This window comes from Chiloscyllium plagiosum, unplaced genomic scaffold, assembly GCF_037043375.1.
Source record: "Chiloscyllium plagiosum isolate Xiang-an unplaced genomic scaffold, Cpla_swu_hap1 HiC_scaffold_16, whole genome shotgun sequence".
In the NCBI taxonomy this organism is placed as follows: domain Eukaryota; kingdom Metazoa; phylum Chordata; class Chondrichthyes; order Orectolobiformes; family Hemiscylliidae; genus Chiloscyllium; species Chiloscyllium plagiosum.
The window spans coordinates 57,448,900-57,464,474 of NW_028270154.1; the positions used below are offsets into that span (position 1 = coordinate 57,448,900).

General features: G+C 41.0%; 1 protein-coding gene across 2 annotated transcripts in view; it reads right to left on the reverse strand.

Annotated features, from left to right (window-relative positions):
- sh3pxd2b (SH3 and PX domains 2B) overlaps positions 1-15,575 on the reverse strand; it is a 337,393-nt gene that overhangs the window by 170,706 nt on the left and 151,112 nt on the right. For both annotated transcript variants that reach the window (XM_043703800.2, XM_043703799.2), the window contains exon 4: positions 8,816-8,892. In XM_043703800.2, coding sequence (XP_043559735.1) covers positions 8,816-8,892 — 77 coding nt within the window. The remainder of the gene's footprint in view (positions 1-8,815; positions 8,893-15,575) is intronic.

Below are 15,575 nucleotides of genomic sequence, written 5' to 3' on the forward strand. Positions count from 1 at the left end.
ATTGCTGGGCCCTTGCTGAGATATTTGTATCATCGATAATCACAGGTGAGGTGCCAGAAGACTGGAGGTTTGCTAATGTGGTACCATTATTTAGGAAAGGTGGTGAGGACAAGCCAGGGAACTATAGACTGGTGAGCCAGATGTCGGTGGTAGGCAAGTCATTGGAGGGAATCCTGAGGGACAGGATTTACACGTATTTGAAAAGGCAAGGACTGATTAGGGATAGTCAATATGGCTTTGTGCGTAGGAAATCATGTCTCACGAACTTGACTGAGATGTTTGAAAAAGTAAAGAGGATTGATGAGGGCAGAGCAGTGGATGTGATCTATTTGGTTTTCCGTAAGGCGTTCGACAAGATTCCCATGGGAGACTGGTTAGCAAGTATAGAGCTCATGGAATACAGGGAGAAATAGCCATTCAGACACACGACTGGCTTGAAGGTAGAAGACAGATGGTGGTGGTGGAGGATTGTTTTTCAGACTGGAGGCCTGTGAACACTGGAGTTCTACAAGGATCGGTGCTTGGTCCACTACTTTTTGTCATTTATACAAATGATTTGGATATGAACATAGGAGGTATAGTTATTAAGTCTGCAGATTACACCAAATTTGAGGTGTAGTGGACAGCGAAGAAGGTTACCTCAGATTACAATGGGATCTTGATCAGATGAGCCAGTGGGCTGAGGAGTGGCAGGTGGAGTTTTATTTAGATAAATGCAAGGTGCTGTATTTTTGGAAAGCTAATCTTAGCAGGACTTATATACTTAATGGTAAGGTCCTAGGGAGTGTTGCTGAACAAAGAGACCTTGGAGTGCAGGTTCATAGTTCCTTGAAAATAGAGTCGCAGGTAGATAGGAAAGTGAAGAAGGTATTTGGTATGCTTTCCTTCATTGGTCAGAGCATTGAGTATAGGAGTTGGGAGGTCATGTTGCAGTTGTACAGAAAAGTGATTAGGTCACATTTGGAATATTGCATGCAATTCTGGTCTCCTCCCTATCGGAAGGATGTTGTCAAACTCGAAAAAGTTCAGAAAAGATTTCCATGACCGCTGCCAGGGTTGGAGGATTTGAGCTACATGGAGAGGCTGAATAGGCTGGGGATGTTTTCCCTGGAGTATCAGAGGCTGAGGGGTGACCTTATAGAGGTTTATAAATTCATAACGGGCATGGATGGGATAAATAGGCAAAGTCTTTTTCCTGCGGTGGGGGAGCCCAGAACTAGAGGGCATAGGTTTAGAGTGAGAAGGTAAAGATATAGGAGGAACCTAAGGGGCAACCTTTTCATGCAGAAGGTAGTGCATGTATGGAATGAACTGCCAAAGGAAGTGGTGGAGGCTGGTACAATTACAGCATTTAAAAGGCATCTGGATGGGTATATGAATGTTGTGGTTCTGTTCGCCAAGCTGGGAATTTGTGTTGCAGACATTTCGTCCCCTGTCTAGGTAACATCCCCAGTGCTTGGAAGCCTCCTGTGAAGCGCTTCTGTGATCTTTCCTCTGGCATTTGTAGTGGTTTGAATCTGCCGCTTCCGGTTGTCAGTTCCAGCTGTCCGCTGCAGTGGTCGGTATATTGGGTATATGAATAGGAAGGGTTTGCAGGGATATGGGCCAAGTGCTGGCAAATGGGACTAGATTAGGTTGGGATATCTGGTCGGCATGGATGAGGTGGACTGAAGGGTCTGTTTCCGTGCTGTACATCTCTATGACTCTAAATGTGCGTTATAGCAGAACAACCTGTATATTCTGCATTCTTTTCTATTAGGTTGATGCAAGGTATGATTTAGGAGAAAGTGAGGACTGCAGATGCTGGAGATCAGAGCTGAAAATGTGTTGCTGGAAAAGCGCAGCAGATCAGGCAGCATCCAAGGAGCAGGAGAATCGACGTTTCGGACATGAGCCCTTCTTCAGGAAGAAGGGCTCATGCCCGAAACGTCGATTCTCCTGCTCCTTGGATGCTGCCTGACCTGCTGCGCTTTTCCAGCAACACATTTTCAGCAAGGTATGATTTGTCTGGTTAGCATGCAATATAATACTTTTCACTGTATCTCGGTACATGGGACAATAATAAATCAAATCAAATATTACGGAGTTTCAGCTTGAAGATATTGATCCAACGTAATGTGTAACTGACAACTAAACAACAGTATTAAAAATATCCATTAACATACAACAGTATTCTGTTGAGCAGCATTAATTGCAACTTGCACCAGTTCACGCTCCAGTAAATTTTCTTATAAATTAAGTGATAATGTATTTTCACAAATAAACTGGACATTGAGATAAAAGTTCTGCTGTTTAGGGGCTGCTCAGCAGAATCTTATCCCATAAGTGAAGAAACAACAGTGAACAAATGGTGACATAAACTAAATATTAGTTATCGGGCATTCACAATGCATAGAGATATTAACTTTGAAAATCTATTTTACAGTCTTACTTCCAAAAGAGAAAATAATGACGTTTTATAGTCTTTTCAGCCTGATGTGCTCCAATACAACTTGTCTTATGATGCTGTTGATAAATAAAAGTTTGAAATTTCTTTTGCTTTAAAGCTTCCCCATTTCAAAATCTTGACTGGATTTTCTGCTACCTTTCCAATGAGTTCCAGAGTAAATAGTGGATTACTGTAGTCCAGTTAATTTTGCGTATATGAATTTTGACAGGAAGTGATGCCGTGATCCATTTCTTCAAATATGGGTGGGCAAATGCTAATTAAATGATCATAAGGGTGTGACATCAAATCAAACCACTTCAATACAGTCCCTAACATATTTGGATACAAATCACACAAACATTGTACAGAATACTATTACTTAAGGAGTTTTAGCTATGTGAAGCAAACGCTCAAATGAATCAAATCAGTCTCAGCCCAACTAATGAACTACTTTGTGTCAACAAGCTATATTTACATAGTGCCTCTTTTGTAATGAAACAGCCCAAACTGCTCTGATGGAGCATTGCAAAACAAAGTACACCTGTATAGCAATAGCATCATCAGAACACCAAAAGTTTGTTGAGAGAGATAGGTTGTAAGGAGTGTCTTAAAGGATGTGGAATAGATTAGATTAGATTCCCTACAGTATGGAAACAAGCCATTTGGCCCAAGTCCACACCGACCTTCCAATGAGTAACCCATCCAGACCCATTTCCCGACCCTATATTTATCCCTGACTAATACATCTAACACTACGGGGAATTTACCATGGCCAATTCACCTGACCTGCACTTCTTTGGATTGTGGGAGGAAACCGGAGCACCCGGAGGAAACCCACGCAGACACGGGGAGAATGTGCAAACTCGCCCGAGGTGTAATTCGAATCCGGGTCCCTAGCACGTGAGGCAGCAGTGCTAACCACTGAGCAACCGTGCCGCCATGCATCAACAACAAGGTTGTATCTGAGGAAAGGGTGAGGTTAAACAGAAAAAGGTGGGGTCGAGCAGAAATTGGGTATGGAAAAGGAACAAAATTCCAGAGTTGGGATCTGGACAACTAAAGGCAAGGTATTCAATAGTAGGGCAATTATGACTGGAGATATTCAAGAGCCAGAATTAGAGGACTACAGATATCTCAAGAATAGAAGAGATTATGGATAGAGAGGGGAAGGCGACATAGGGATTTTCTGCTCTACTCAACGGGCACCATTATTCCACTTTCTCAAAAGTATTCAATCCTTTGGGACCTGATATATCCATATCTGGCAGAGAATTTCCTGCACATCCAAACACCTAATCTGTTGTATTCATTGCTCTCGATGTGGTCTCCTCCACATTGGGGAGACAGGATGCCAACTTGCGGAATGTTTCAGAGATCCTCTCCGGGATACACGCATCAAACAACCCCACTGCCCTGTGGCCAATAACTTCAACTCCCCCTCCCACTCCACCAAGGACATGCAAGTCCTGGACCTCCTCCACCACCAAATCCTAGCCACGCAACTGGAGGAAGAATGCCACATCTTCCACCTAGGGATCCTCCAACCACTCTGCATCAACGTTAACTTCACTAGTTTCCCCATCACCCCTCCCCCCACCTTATCGCAGATCCAAACCTCCAACTTGGCACCACCCTCGTACTTCTCCCACCTGACAATCTTCCTTCCTACCTACCCACTCCTCCCTCCATTCTATCTATCATCACTGCCCCCCTCACCCCCCACCTGCGCCCACCTATCATCTTCCAAGCTACCTTCCCTACTCCCAGCCCCACTCCCCTCCTATTTATCTCTTAGCCCCTTTGGGCTCCCCTTCCCCATATTCCTGATGAAGGGATCATGCCCAAAACATCGACTCACCTGCTCCTCCGATGCTGCCTGACTTGCTGTGCTTTTCTAGAGTCACACCTTTTGACTCTGATCTCTAACATCTGCAGTCCTCACTTTCTCCCAGAGGACGGTGATAGGGCTAGTGAGGATAGTGAAATAGAATGTTTTACCTGGAACCCCATAGACCCAGGCCCCACTTCCATGTGAACTGATATCACTATGACATAGCTCCTTTCATACATGATCAGAACCCAGACTTAGTCTAAGAGCATAATTTGTTTTATTGTACAATGAGCTCCCCAGAACAGCTGGAAACATTACTTGCACCGCACTAAAACATTACACGTCAAGTTAACCCTGGTTGCTTACAGCTGTCAGCTAGAATCTTGAAAGATGATGTAAGAAAAAAATCTCTTTTGATCTCCAACTACAATCTTAAAAGGAATTTCATTTAATATGCAAATGCAAAAATATATTGGGTGCAAAGTTACCATGATAAAGCCAGGAGGAGGAGTGTATACACAGACAAAGTCACCTTGAGAATGATTCTATTTTTATTTCTGTGTTAAATAATATCTTGGTCCCTTGGACAAAAATGCCACCGAGATGGCCCCCTGGACAAAAGGACCATACCTACATTTTCTATAAAGACACGCAAGTCTTCTAGGAATCAAGTCCAGTCTGGGAAAGCACGAGAAGCTTCCTACTGGTCAAAATTGAGCGATGAGTTTAAGTTCTCCATCAACCAGTTCAATACTTGCAATGAACATCAAACTAAAGAGCCACTCACGATTCCCAACATCCCAGGCAGACAATGAATGATCTTTGGAACAGACCTCTTCGCTATCGCAGGAACTGATTTTTTTATCATGGTTGACTACTATTCAGAGTACTGAGAGTTAAAGCAGTGAGGTCAGAGAATGCCTAAGAGGCATTTCAGTGGCAATGGCATTGTGATGAACTTCAATGGTTCTCAGCTCACAAGTGAAGAATTCAGACAATTCAGGAATGATTGAGAAATTCTAAGAAACATCTTCACCATATTCCCAAAGAAATTGAGGCTACAGTGAAAATTTCCAAAGGAATCATCAAAAGATTGACTAGATCCAGCACAAATGCATGTAAGGCAATCTTAAAATGAAGAAATAAAACAAAGAACTGCAGATAACGGAGAAGAGGAATGAAAACAGAAATCGCTGATGACAGGTCTGGCAGCATTTATGGGAAGAAACATTCTTACTCAAGACATGAAAAGTAGTCCAGTGCAGCAACCAATATCACATCACAAGCAGATGACTGTGCCAGTAGTTAAAATATACTTGAGCCAGTAGTAACAGGCATGTCTGCTAAGATCAAAGTGAAACAACAAAGCCAAATTTCATTTTGACAGGCTGTGAAATAATTGCCCAAACTGGCAATTGGATACCAAGTCAAAGGGCAAATGTTCAATGCACTTGATGTCAGCTTATGTTGCAACTTAGGATCCATGCATAGAAGTCATTATCCTGATATTTTATGGTGAACATGAAATATCAGACAGATGTCCGATGTTGTGACAATATACATACAACCAAACAAATTACTCCTCAATAGCAGATAGCTGATACGCAGATCAGATTTCACCAAACTTCAGTCTCAGACCTTAGCAATTGTCCAACAAAAGCAAGAGATTATCAGCAACAATCACCATGACGACAACCTTCCCCAGAGAAGCAATATCAATTCAGGAATCAGCAGAAACCAGATGAATAGCCAACAAAATGCATGCTTTGCAGAAAGAAACTGACTCTTGACAGATTCTGTGCAATGTGCATGCAAGGAGTGACAAAATTGTAACAGACTAGAAAGAAATATTTTGTTTGCAAATTATATTTTTATGAGCGATGCAAGCAAGTTTCCTTTAATGTAAATGGGGATACTTGAATAAATATCTTTTGATGCTGTAGCTTTCCATACTGGTATTATCTTGGATGTTGTGATTTGGAAACAATGTTTTGAGGATGGTCCCCATTTTACACATTTCAATGAACATTTGTCATGATAAAGGAACATCCCACCTCCAATAATATGCATCTTTGAGCATCAGGGAAACACTAGATTGCATTCAGCTATAGAGATCCTGATTTCAACGGGCGAGTTGACACTCATTGATGGTCTATGGCAGGGCCAGAAATCAGGGGACACACTGCTGCTACTGGCCCAGGTACCTGGCCCCATCTCCTGCCCGAGCACTGAGGCCCAGTTATCGGGCCATGATGTAAAACCCTGTGTCAGAGGCCAGTCTCTGGCACATAAAAGCAAGAGATTATCAGCAACAATCACCATGACGACAACCTTGATTGGACATGAAAGGGAAACAACTGTCATGTTTTGGAACAACAATGGAATCAATTCTGTCAAAGTATTTAAATTGTTAAAAAAACTAGATTGCATGGAGAAAAATATATGAACTAAAGAATGTAATATCATTATATTAACTGCTTTCACCTCAGAGAACTGTAAATATTGGCATGTGCTGATAACAGTAAAAATATTGTTTAATACAGGAAAATTTCGCTTTTTACTGCATCTTGCTGATGTTTTCATTAAGGCCATGCAAAACATTTTAAAAACGTGCTATATTTTATCATCTTCATTCCTCCTGTCATTAGACAAGTATTACTATTCAATACATCAACATTGATTAAATTTTGTTTGAAAACAATCCTGCAAAGCTACAACATTAAATATTCTGCATTAACTTCTTGAAATATACTTTTACAACAATTTGTGTTTATGTAACATTTTGAAAGTAGCAAAACATGAAGGTACTTCTCAAGAGCATTATATAACCCTTTGACTTAGCCACATAAGATAACAAAGAGATAGACTGTAAGAAGCAACTTAAAGGAGGAGAGAGAAAGCAAGAGACAGAGAGGTTAGGAATAGAATTCGAGAGCTTAGAGTTTAGGCAGTTGAACAGAGGACTGCAGATGAAGAAGTGATTAAAATCGGAATCCATAAGACTGGATTGGAGGAACACAGGTATCTCAGGTCAGTGAGGCTGGTATGGATCACCACAATAGGGAGAGGCAAAACCATGAAGCAATTTAAAAGCAAGGATGAAAATGTTAAAAATCTAAGTGTTCACAGACTGGGAGATGATGCGAGTCAATGAGCACAATGATGGATGACTCGGACTGGATGAGTGAAAAGGAAACGAGCAGCTGAGTTTTGGATGCACATGAGTTTACAGTCACCAGAATGCGAGAGGTTGTCAAACGGGAACTGGCATAGTCAAGCCTAGACATTACAAAGGCATTGTGAAGGTTTCAGCAGAAGAATGAAGGCAGTTTTCAGGGACTAGAGATGTTACCAAGTCTTGGTGATGGAGCAAGTACATGACTAATGGCTCAGGATCAGAAAGTCACAAAGTTTGTGAAAAATCTGTTTCAAACTGTTTGCAGGGAGAGGGATGGAGTCTTTGGCTATGGAACACAATTTAATGGCTGGGAGTGAAGACAATGCCTCAGTCTTCCTAACAATCAATCAGAAGAAATTTTTACTCATACAGCACTGAATGTCAGACAAGCAAACTGAGAACTTCAAGAAAAAGTGACAGTTTGCTGGTGAGTTAGAGTTGTGTGTCATCAGTGGTTATGCAGAATTGTGTTTGTAGATAATGCCAGTGACTGACAATACACAGATATGAGACAGAAGTGGGGGTGGAGACAAGGATAGATCTTTGGGAATGGTGAAGCAGGGGTGTTCGAGTCAATCAAGAGTGGTCATTGGAAGTGACTGCCTTCTATTGGGCTGATGGAATAGCAACCAGCTGACTGCTGTCCAACCAACTTGTAAATAGTGGAGAGAAACTGAAAGAGGGCAATGTGGTCAATCACGTCAAAGGCTGCAGACAGTTCAAAAAGTATGAGCCAAGATAATTTACCATTAATGTCACATAATGTATTAATTGTGACACAAAAAGAAATGCTTTGGTTCTCAGTGAATTAGCATTCTACAGCACAGAAATTATTTGATAAATACTAACAAAATCTAAAACAACTGTGGTTGGTATAACTATCCAACCCATCACAGTTACTCTCACAAACAAAATGCCTTGGCTGCTTCCTGAACATATAGGGCAACATGTACTGGTGCACAAGGCTGAACTGTTATTTTCATTCTAGAAAGAAGTATTTCCTCTGTGAGATAGAGGAATAAATTCCATGAACTGAAGATAAGCTTTTTAGCGTTAGATTGCATTTATTTTCTCTTTCTCAGCTGAGCAAATGTAATATCCTGTAATATGAATGAAAAGTTTTTTGATATTTGGGGAAGCAATAGAGTACTCAGTGGAAACATCTGACGACAGAAGTGCAATTGTTGGTGTATTTTTGGCATAGACATGGTACTTCCATGATTTTAGACAGTAGTCTACTGTTACGCTTTCCTGTCTGCCATCTCTTATGCTTTAAGTGGACGGACTACACAAGCAAACATTTGTCTCAATCAGATTTCTCAAAGATTATAAGGCAGATGTGAGCTCAAGATTATCAGCTCTGTCCCCCTGAACTTACCCTGCAGTATTCATCAATTGGTTTCAGCCTCTTGACTGCTACATCCCTGATGTGACTTCGTCTGAAGAGAATTTTACCTGCAAAGCAAATAAATAACATCCTCTTAGAAAATAACATATCCATTAAGTCCTCCTTCATTGTTGAAGTCAGGAGCAATAGTACCTAATCTACATTAACCTTGTTAACCTAGGAAGAAGTCAAATCTTCCAATCATTGCAGGTGTATATTGAAAATGTTTGGAAGTTGATAACTGCTTAAAATATTTTGAAATCTTTATGTAACAACTCTCAAAATAATTTATTACAAGTATTTTATTAGACTTAATGGTTATATGATAAATGTGCTCAAAATGACTAAAGTCCCAATACAGAATCAAAAGTACTTTGCGGCAAATGATTTTACATTTAAGATCTTTCAACATAACACTAAAACCAGTGGACATCACTGTGCAAAAATAGTGAGATCAAACTAATTAATTAATTATTAACTATGTAATAAATTAATTTTATATTATTGATTTGAATATTTTTGTATCTTTTGCTCAGTATCATTATGCAGAATTTAATAGACCACAACGAAAAGTAATGTTGCTGAAGACATTTTATCCCATTTGCTTTGCACATGCAGCCAGATGGTTTCTTTAAAAGAATAACTCATTGTTATTTGCATCAAGTCTGGCATAATCATTAGTCCTTTCTGGATTAATTGTAAAGAACTAGAAACTGGTAGTTTCTCCATTAAGACCGATCAAGCTTTCTGTTAATCATTTCTGTTCCATGCCATTCATTTCTACAATCACCTTTAGCTCAACACTGATGAGTTCAGGAGCTGAGCATCTGGTGGGAAACTAAATTGGGAAATGGTGAGCAGATTATTGATTTGTAGATGGCTCTTGATGGCACTACTGATGTCGTCTTCCATCATTTTACTGACAATTGGGAGGGTGCTGATATAATGGCAAATTGGTCAGGTTAGATTATCCTATATTTTTTGGATAGAATATACGTAAGTATTATTGTAGATCTTGTGGTATATTGGATTGTGCCCCTAGCCCTGTGCTAGTAGGTATTCCCAGCTGCCCTGGAGACGAGTTACACCATGCCCAAATAGGTTAATTAAAAATAATTATTGTCAAGTGTTCTCCAGGTTGCTTCCAGCATTATTGTTGCACTGAAATACTTGAGCTCGGGCATAGCCAGCTTGAGTGGGCAGGTCTGCTGTAGTCAAAAGGGGATATTGTGTGCTTTCTTGTTTCTGATATATCTGATTGCAAATTGAATTAGCTGGATAACCAGTATGCATGACAGAGTGTATCTTTCAGCATAAAATAACAAGAATTCACTCACCATATCTGCCTTAAGAGGCATGCAAATACTTCAAACTTAGCTCTTTCACCCATGGTTGAGGATTGGGATGTGCATTTTACTTCTGGTAAACCTATTTTCTGTTTGAGCTAGAGAGGTTTGCTCTCTCTGCTGGGCTAAGTCTGCTCATCTCTGTCTATAATCATCATTTCATGGTGTGTGCATGCATGTAATCCTGTGTTGCAACTTCACTAGGTTGGTACCATTTTGGTTAATCTCTAAGGATTTTCGCTACAGGCAAGCCAGTTGTTCCTTGGTGTCTCACACCTTCAACTAATAAGACTCAAAACACCATTATTACTTGGCTGGAAACAATGCATTCTCTGCCCAGAGTATAAGCTGACCAATATCTTTTATTGGCCTTTGACAATTATTGAGGATTAAATTAATTGAATTTTCTGGATTAAATGCTGCTTCACTAGTATTATTACACATCAGACCATACTGTCCCTCGCCTGCTGCCACCAAGATTGATGTGTGTGGTGAGTAATTGGAATCACAGCATCAAGCTTTATTATGCTGTCACCTTTTCCCCTAATTTCTGAGCTTCCTCCTCTGTGCAGTAAAGTTGTGGCTGATCTTCTACCTTAATTCCAGTTTCCTGCCCCACCCTCAATCCTTTGACAACCATACAATGAGGCCACAGGAATAGCCAGCAAAGGAAATTTTTAAAAATACCTTTTCAGTTTTCACTGATCTTCGGTGATCAACATTCACAAGAGAATTGCTACTGCACAGAAAATGACATTTAAATAATTTGTTTCTGAAATGGTTGGGGGGGGGTGGTGTTCTACATTCTTTTGTGCATCGTTGGGACTGCATATAAATATCTGGACCACCTAAAGTTCATAAAATGAGGAGAATGCTTGCCACTGAACACAGCTCATGATGAGAACCTGCGTTTTGAATCTTTTAAACTGGGAGGTCGATGCACTACACTTACACAGATTGGCTAGCAAGTAATCGGATTTAGGACATGCAAAAGCTATAGAAACAATCATGTTAGCTAACTAACAAAATTAGGATGCCACTGAACTGTAAGAGGAGGAAAGGGACAGCTACCTTCACCTTCAGTGTTATAAAACAAGTACTTACCCACACCATCATTCATACTCTTTCTCCCTCTCATTCAATAATACAGAAATATTCACCAGGAGAGAGTGACAGCAAAACACTTGCATGTGCTCAGAGGATCTGACATAGATGGCAAAGATTATATCAAAATAAAATATCATCCACAACAGCAATATCAGAGAAGGATTTAGCACCATTATGCAAAAAGACGCAAATGATGGATCATCTTCAGATGTTCCAACTGATAAATAGGCCCCCAAATTGAAATCAATACCATTCAGATTGTATGAGACTATGTGGAGAGAATGACAATCAAGTTCTAAATGCTTGTGCCAATAACTTTTGGCATTTGTATAATTTAACTGATACATTGCGATTAGCCCTTTGCTGATCAATACTCAGGTTCAGAAACCAAAAGTACTGTGGCTAGCGTCCATCTTTAGGATGTCATAGACACTTCTGATCTGTTTCACATGACCTTTCCAATTATCTCTCGAGTATCTAATGATGTTAGCAGCAACACGGATCATTAAAGTTCCACTGAGGTGCCCTGTGATAAGGAACAGTTTAGTATCATGAACTTCTGAGAACATCGTTCAGATAAAGTACTATAGGTGCTCTTGGCACTTAGGTACCATACTTAGAATGGACATAAGGATAACAGAGAAAAATTGGAGGAGCGATAAATAGGGAGGGGAGGTGATATTTTTGTAATTATGTATGATTAATACAACTTTCCATTCATACAGAACTTTGAAGCAAAAAAAACTTCTAATGTTTTTCATCATGATGAAAATAAATCATGAAGAGATAGATTTTAAGGATGTTAGAGATCCGTAGAGTCAAGTGGTTTAGATAGTCACTTCCTTAGCAGAGGCCAAGATGGCAGAATCTGTTCCTTCCAATAGTTGGGATGAGGGCAATAATGGTGGCAATTAGTTGCAGGTGAAATCAGAGCAGTATAAGTTCTCATGTTCCAAATGACATCTACTCCACATTCCTTGTATGTGAGGGGATACCTGAAGTTCAACTTGCACCATGACAGAATGCTCTTATACCTGTTAAATGAACATATGCTTAGGGATCCTCTTCTGATGGATCTTGCAAAGAGTGGTGTAGACCAGAGACTCGACTGCAATCTGGAGAGTCTGATGAAAACCTGCTTCTTTGTTTCATCAATTCAGAAGAATAGTTATACCTTAAACATTAACCAATCGGGTTCTCTGCTGATGTTGACTGACCTATTGAGTACTTGCAGCATTTTCTGGTTTAGTGCCAGGATGACAATACACTTGCACCAATAAGAACATTCAAATAAAACAAACAAACCAATGCCACTTTTTCTCTGCACTCTGAAACTTCAGCCAACAAGATCAAAACAATGTGATCCTCTGATCAGCACATGGTACCCTATCATTGATCGCATGATCTCCAGTTCGGATTGTGTTCTCAATTATATTTCCAGAAATCCCTGCTGGAACAGACACAAGTAGATGTCAGAGAAGAACACAACTCTATGCTTAAATCAGTTGTCTGCCATTATTGAACAGCTCACCAACACTCAGTAGGACTAGGTTTGCAATATCTAGATTGCCACTTGGTGAGATACTCAAGACAGACCAGTTTGAAACTGTTCTCAAACAAGAGGCATGGCATGGTGGCTCAGTGGTTCACACTGCTGCCTCTCAACACCAGGGACCCAGGTTCAATCCCACCATCAGCCAATTGTGTGGCGTTTACACATTTTCCCTGAGTCATAGAGTCATAGAGATGCACAGCACAGAAACAGACCCTTTGATCCAACTTGTCCATGCCGACCAGATATCCCAACCCAATATAGTCCAACCTGCCAGCATCCGATCAATATCGCTCCAAACCCTTCCTATTCATCTACCCATCCAAATGCTTTTTAAATGTTGCAACTGTACTAGCCTCTACCACTTCCTCTGGCAGCTCATTCCACAAACGTACCTCCCACTGTGTGAAAACGTTGTCCCTTAGGTCTCTTTTATGTCTTTTAGGGTTTTCTCTGGGTGCTCCAATTTCTTTCCACAGTCCAACCACATACAGGTTAGGTGGATTGGCCATGCTTAGTGCTCCAATAAAGACAGAGCCTGTGGTATGTCCAGAAGAAATGGGTAAGAGTACTTACACTTATTTTATATTTGGGGCGCATTATAGATGCCTTTTTTTAAAAACTTCACCAGAAGGTCCGGTGCCAAATTAACCCTGTTAACTTTTAACTGCATAGCGCATGTCCTATTACAAATTGAGATCTTTCGCACATTCTGCCATGTGTCCTCCCACATTTCAGAAGCGATCTCCACTCCTAGCTCTTGCTCCCAAACCTCACATAACTGGTTAATATTCTGCCAGGCTCTACTACCCAGCAGGCAATCGAGGGCACTAACCGAAAGCGTGCTTGTGGCACAAAGCAGCAACCTCTTTGTATCGGACTTATCTGGTTTAGTGAGAAGCGTAATCTTCTTCTGGATGAAATCCCTAACCTGAAAAAAACAGAAGAGATCTCTGCTGGGCAACCTGTATTTGCAGCTCAATTGCTTGAAAGACATCATAATCTCTCCCTCAAACAAGTCTCCCAAACTGGAAACTCCTCGCTCTGCACAAAGTTTGAACCTTGAGTCCATTATCCCTGGTCAGAACCCCGGCATACCAACTATGGGAGTGAGTGGCCAAGTCTTGGATAAGCAACCCTAACTCTGATGCATTGCCCTCCATGCCCTGACCGTACTAATAACAATAAAGTACCTGCAGTGGTCAATAACTGTCCTCATCTTATCCATGAACAACAGGTTAATAAGAGGGCACTTTGCCTGGGAGGCCTTGATATCCAGCCATATTGAGCTTGGATCGTTACCTATCAAAATGCACACAAAAGACAGCATGGAAATCAACTGATACCTCCTGATGTCTGGCAAATCAACTCCTCCCCAACCTTGACATAACTGCAATTTAGTCAGTTTGATGAGGGGCCGCTATGACGCCAGACAAATGTACTAAACCAACTCATAGGTTTCCGCAACGTTGACCTGAGAAACATTATAAGGATCATATGCATGGGATATCATATGCAAACGAGGAAGGACATTCATCTTAACAAGAGCTATTCGGCCCAGCCATGAAATTGGAAGAATCTCTGAAGATGCCGCTTAATATTGTCGAGCAGGTGAGCAAAAAGAGTCCAAAATAACCGATCAAACATGGGGGTAATAAAGACACCTAGGTATTGGAAACTGGAACGTGATCACTTAAAGGGGAAGCTAGGGCCACATTCAACCTCTGGCACTTCTTGAAGTCCCCCAAAGGCATAGCCTCCAGCTTCGCAAAGTTGATCTTATATCCTGAAATAGCCCCAAATGAATTAATACATTGTATCGGATGGAATACGAAGGTCGGTGGGTCTGATAAAAAAAAAGGACATCATCTGCATATAGGTGTAATCTTGTGACCACTCAATCCCACTTCCAGAGTGGTTAATGTGAATGTTTTGATGAATGGCTTCTGCCAGCAGCTCTAGCACCAATGTAAATAACAACAGTGAGAGGGGACAGCCTTGACGACTACCCCTGTCAATCCTAAAGTTCCAAGACTTCACCCGTTGGTGATGACTGCGGCCAGAGGGTGATGGTATAAAACCTCCACCCACCTAGCAAAGACCCCACCCAACCCAACCACTCTAAGACATAAAAGAGATATGGCCATTCTATCCACTCAAATGCTTTCTCTGCTTCTAAGGAAATCACCAATCCCTGGATCGATCGTTGCTGACATGCTTGGATCATATTCAGCAATCTTTTAACATTATTAGAAGACCTACTGCCCCTTATAAAATCTGTCTAGTTCTCTTTTGACAATATAGGGCAAAACCTTCTCCAATCTCAGCGCCAATATCTTAGACAGAATCTTAAAATCTGAACTTTAAATAGAGAGATGGGCCTGTATGAGGCACAATCCTCAGAAACCTTCCTCTTCTTAAGAATGAGGGAAGTATTAGCTTCTCTCAAAGATGGTGGTAGGCATTCATGCATATTGGAGTATTTGCACATTTCCAGCATCGGCCCTGACAGAATCTCTATTAATTCCTTATAAAATTCATCTGGGAGACCATGAGGGCCAGCCGCTTTCCCACTGTGAGGTGGCCTAGCTGCATCCTATATTTCCTGAACTATCAAGGGGGCATTAAGGAGAGAGGCCGGTTCCAGGAGGTCCAAGCTCTTGAAAAAGGCTTCCATCTTGGCCCTCCTATCCTCGCAACCTTCAGACCGATGCAATTCAGACTAAAAATTCTAAAAAGCCTCATT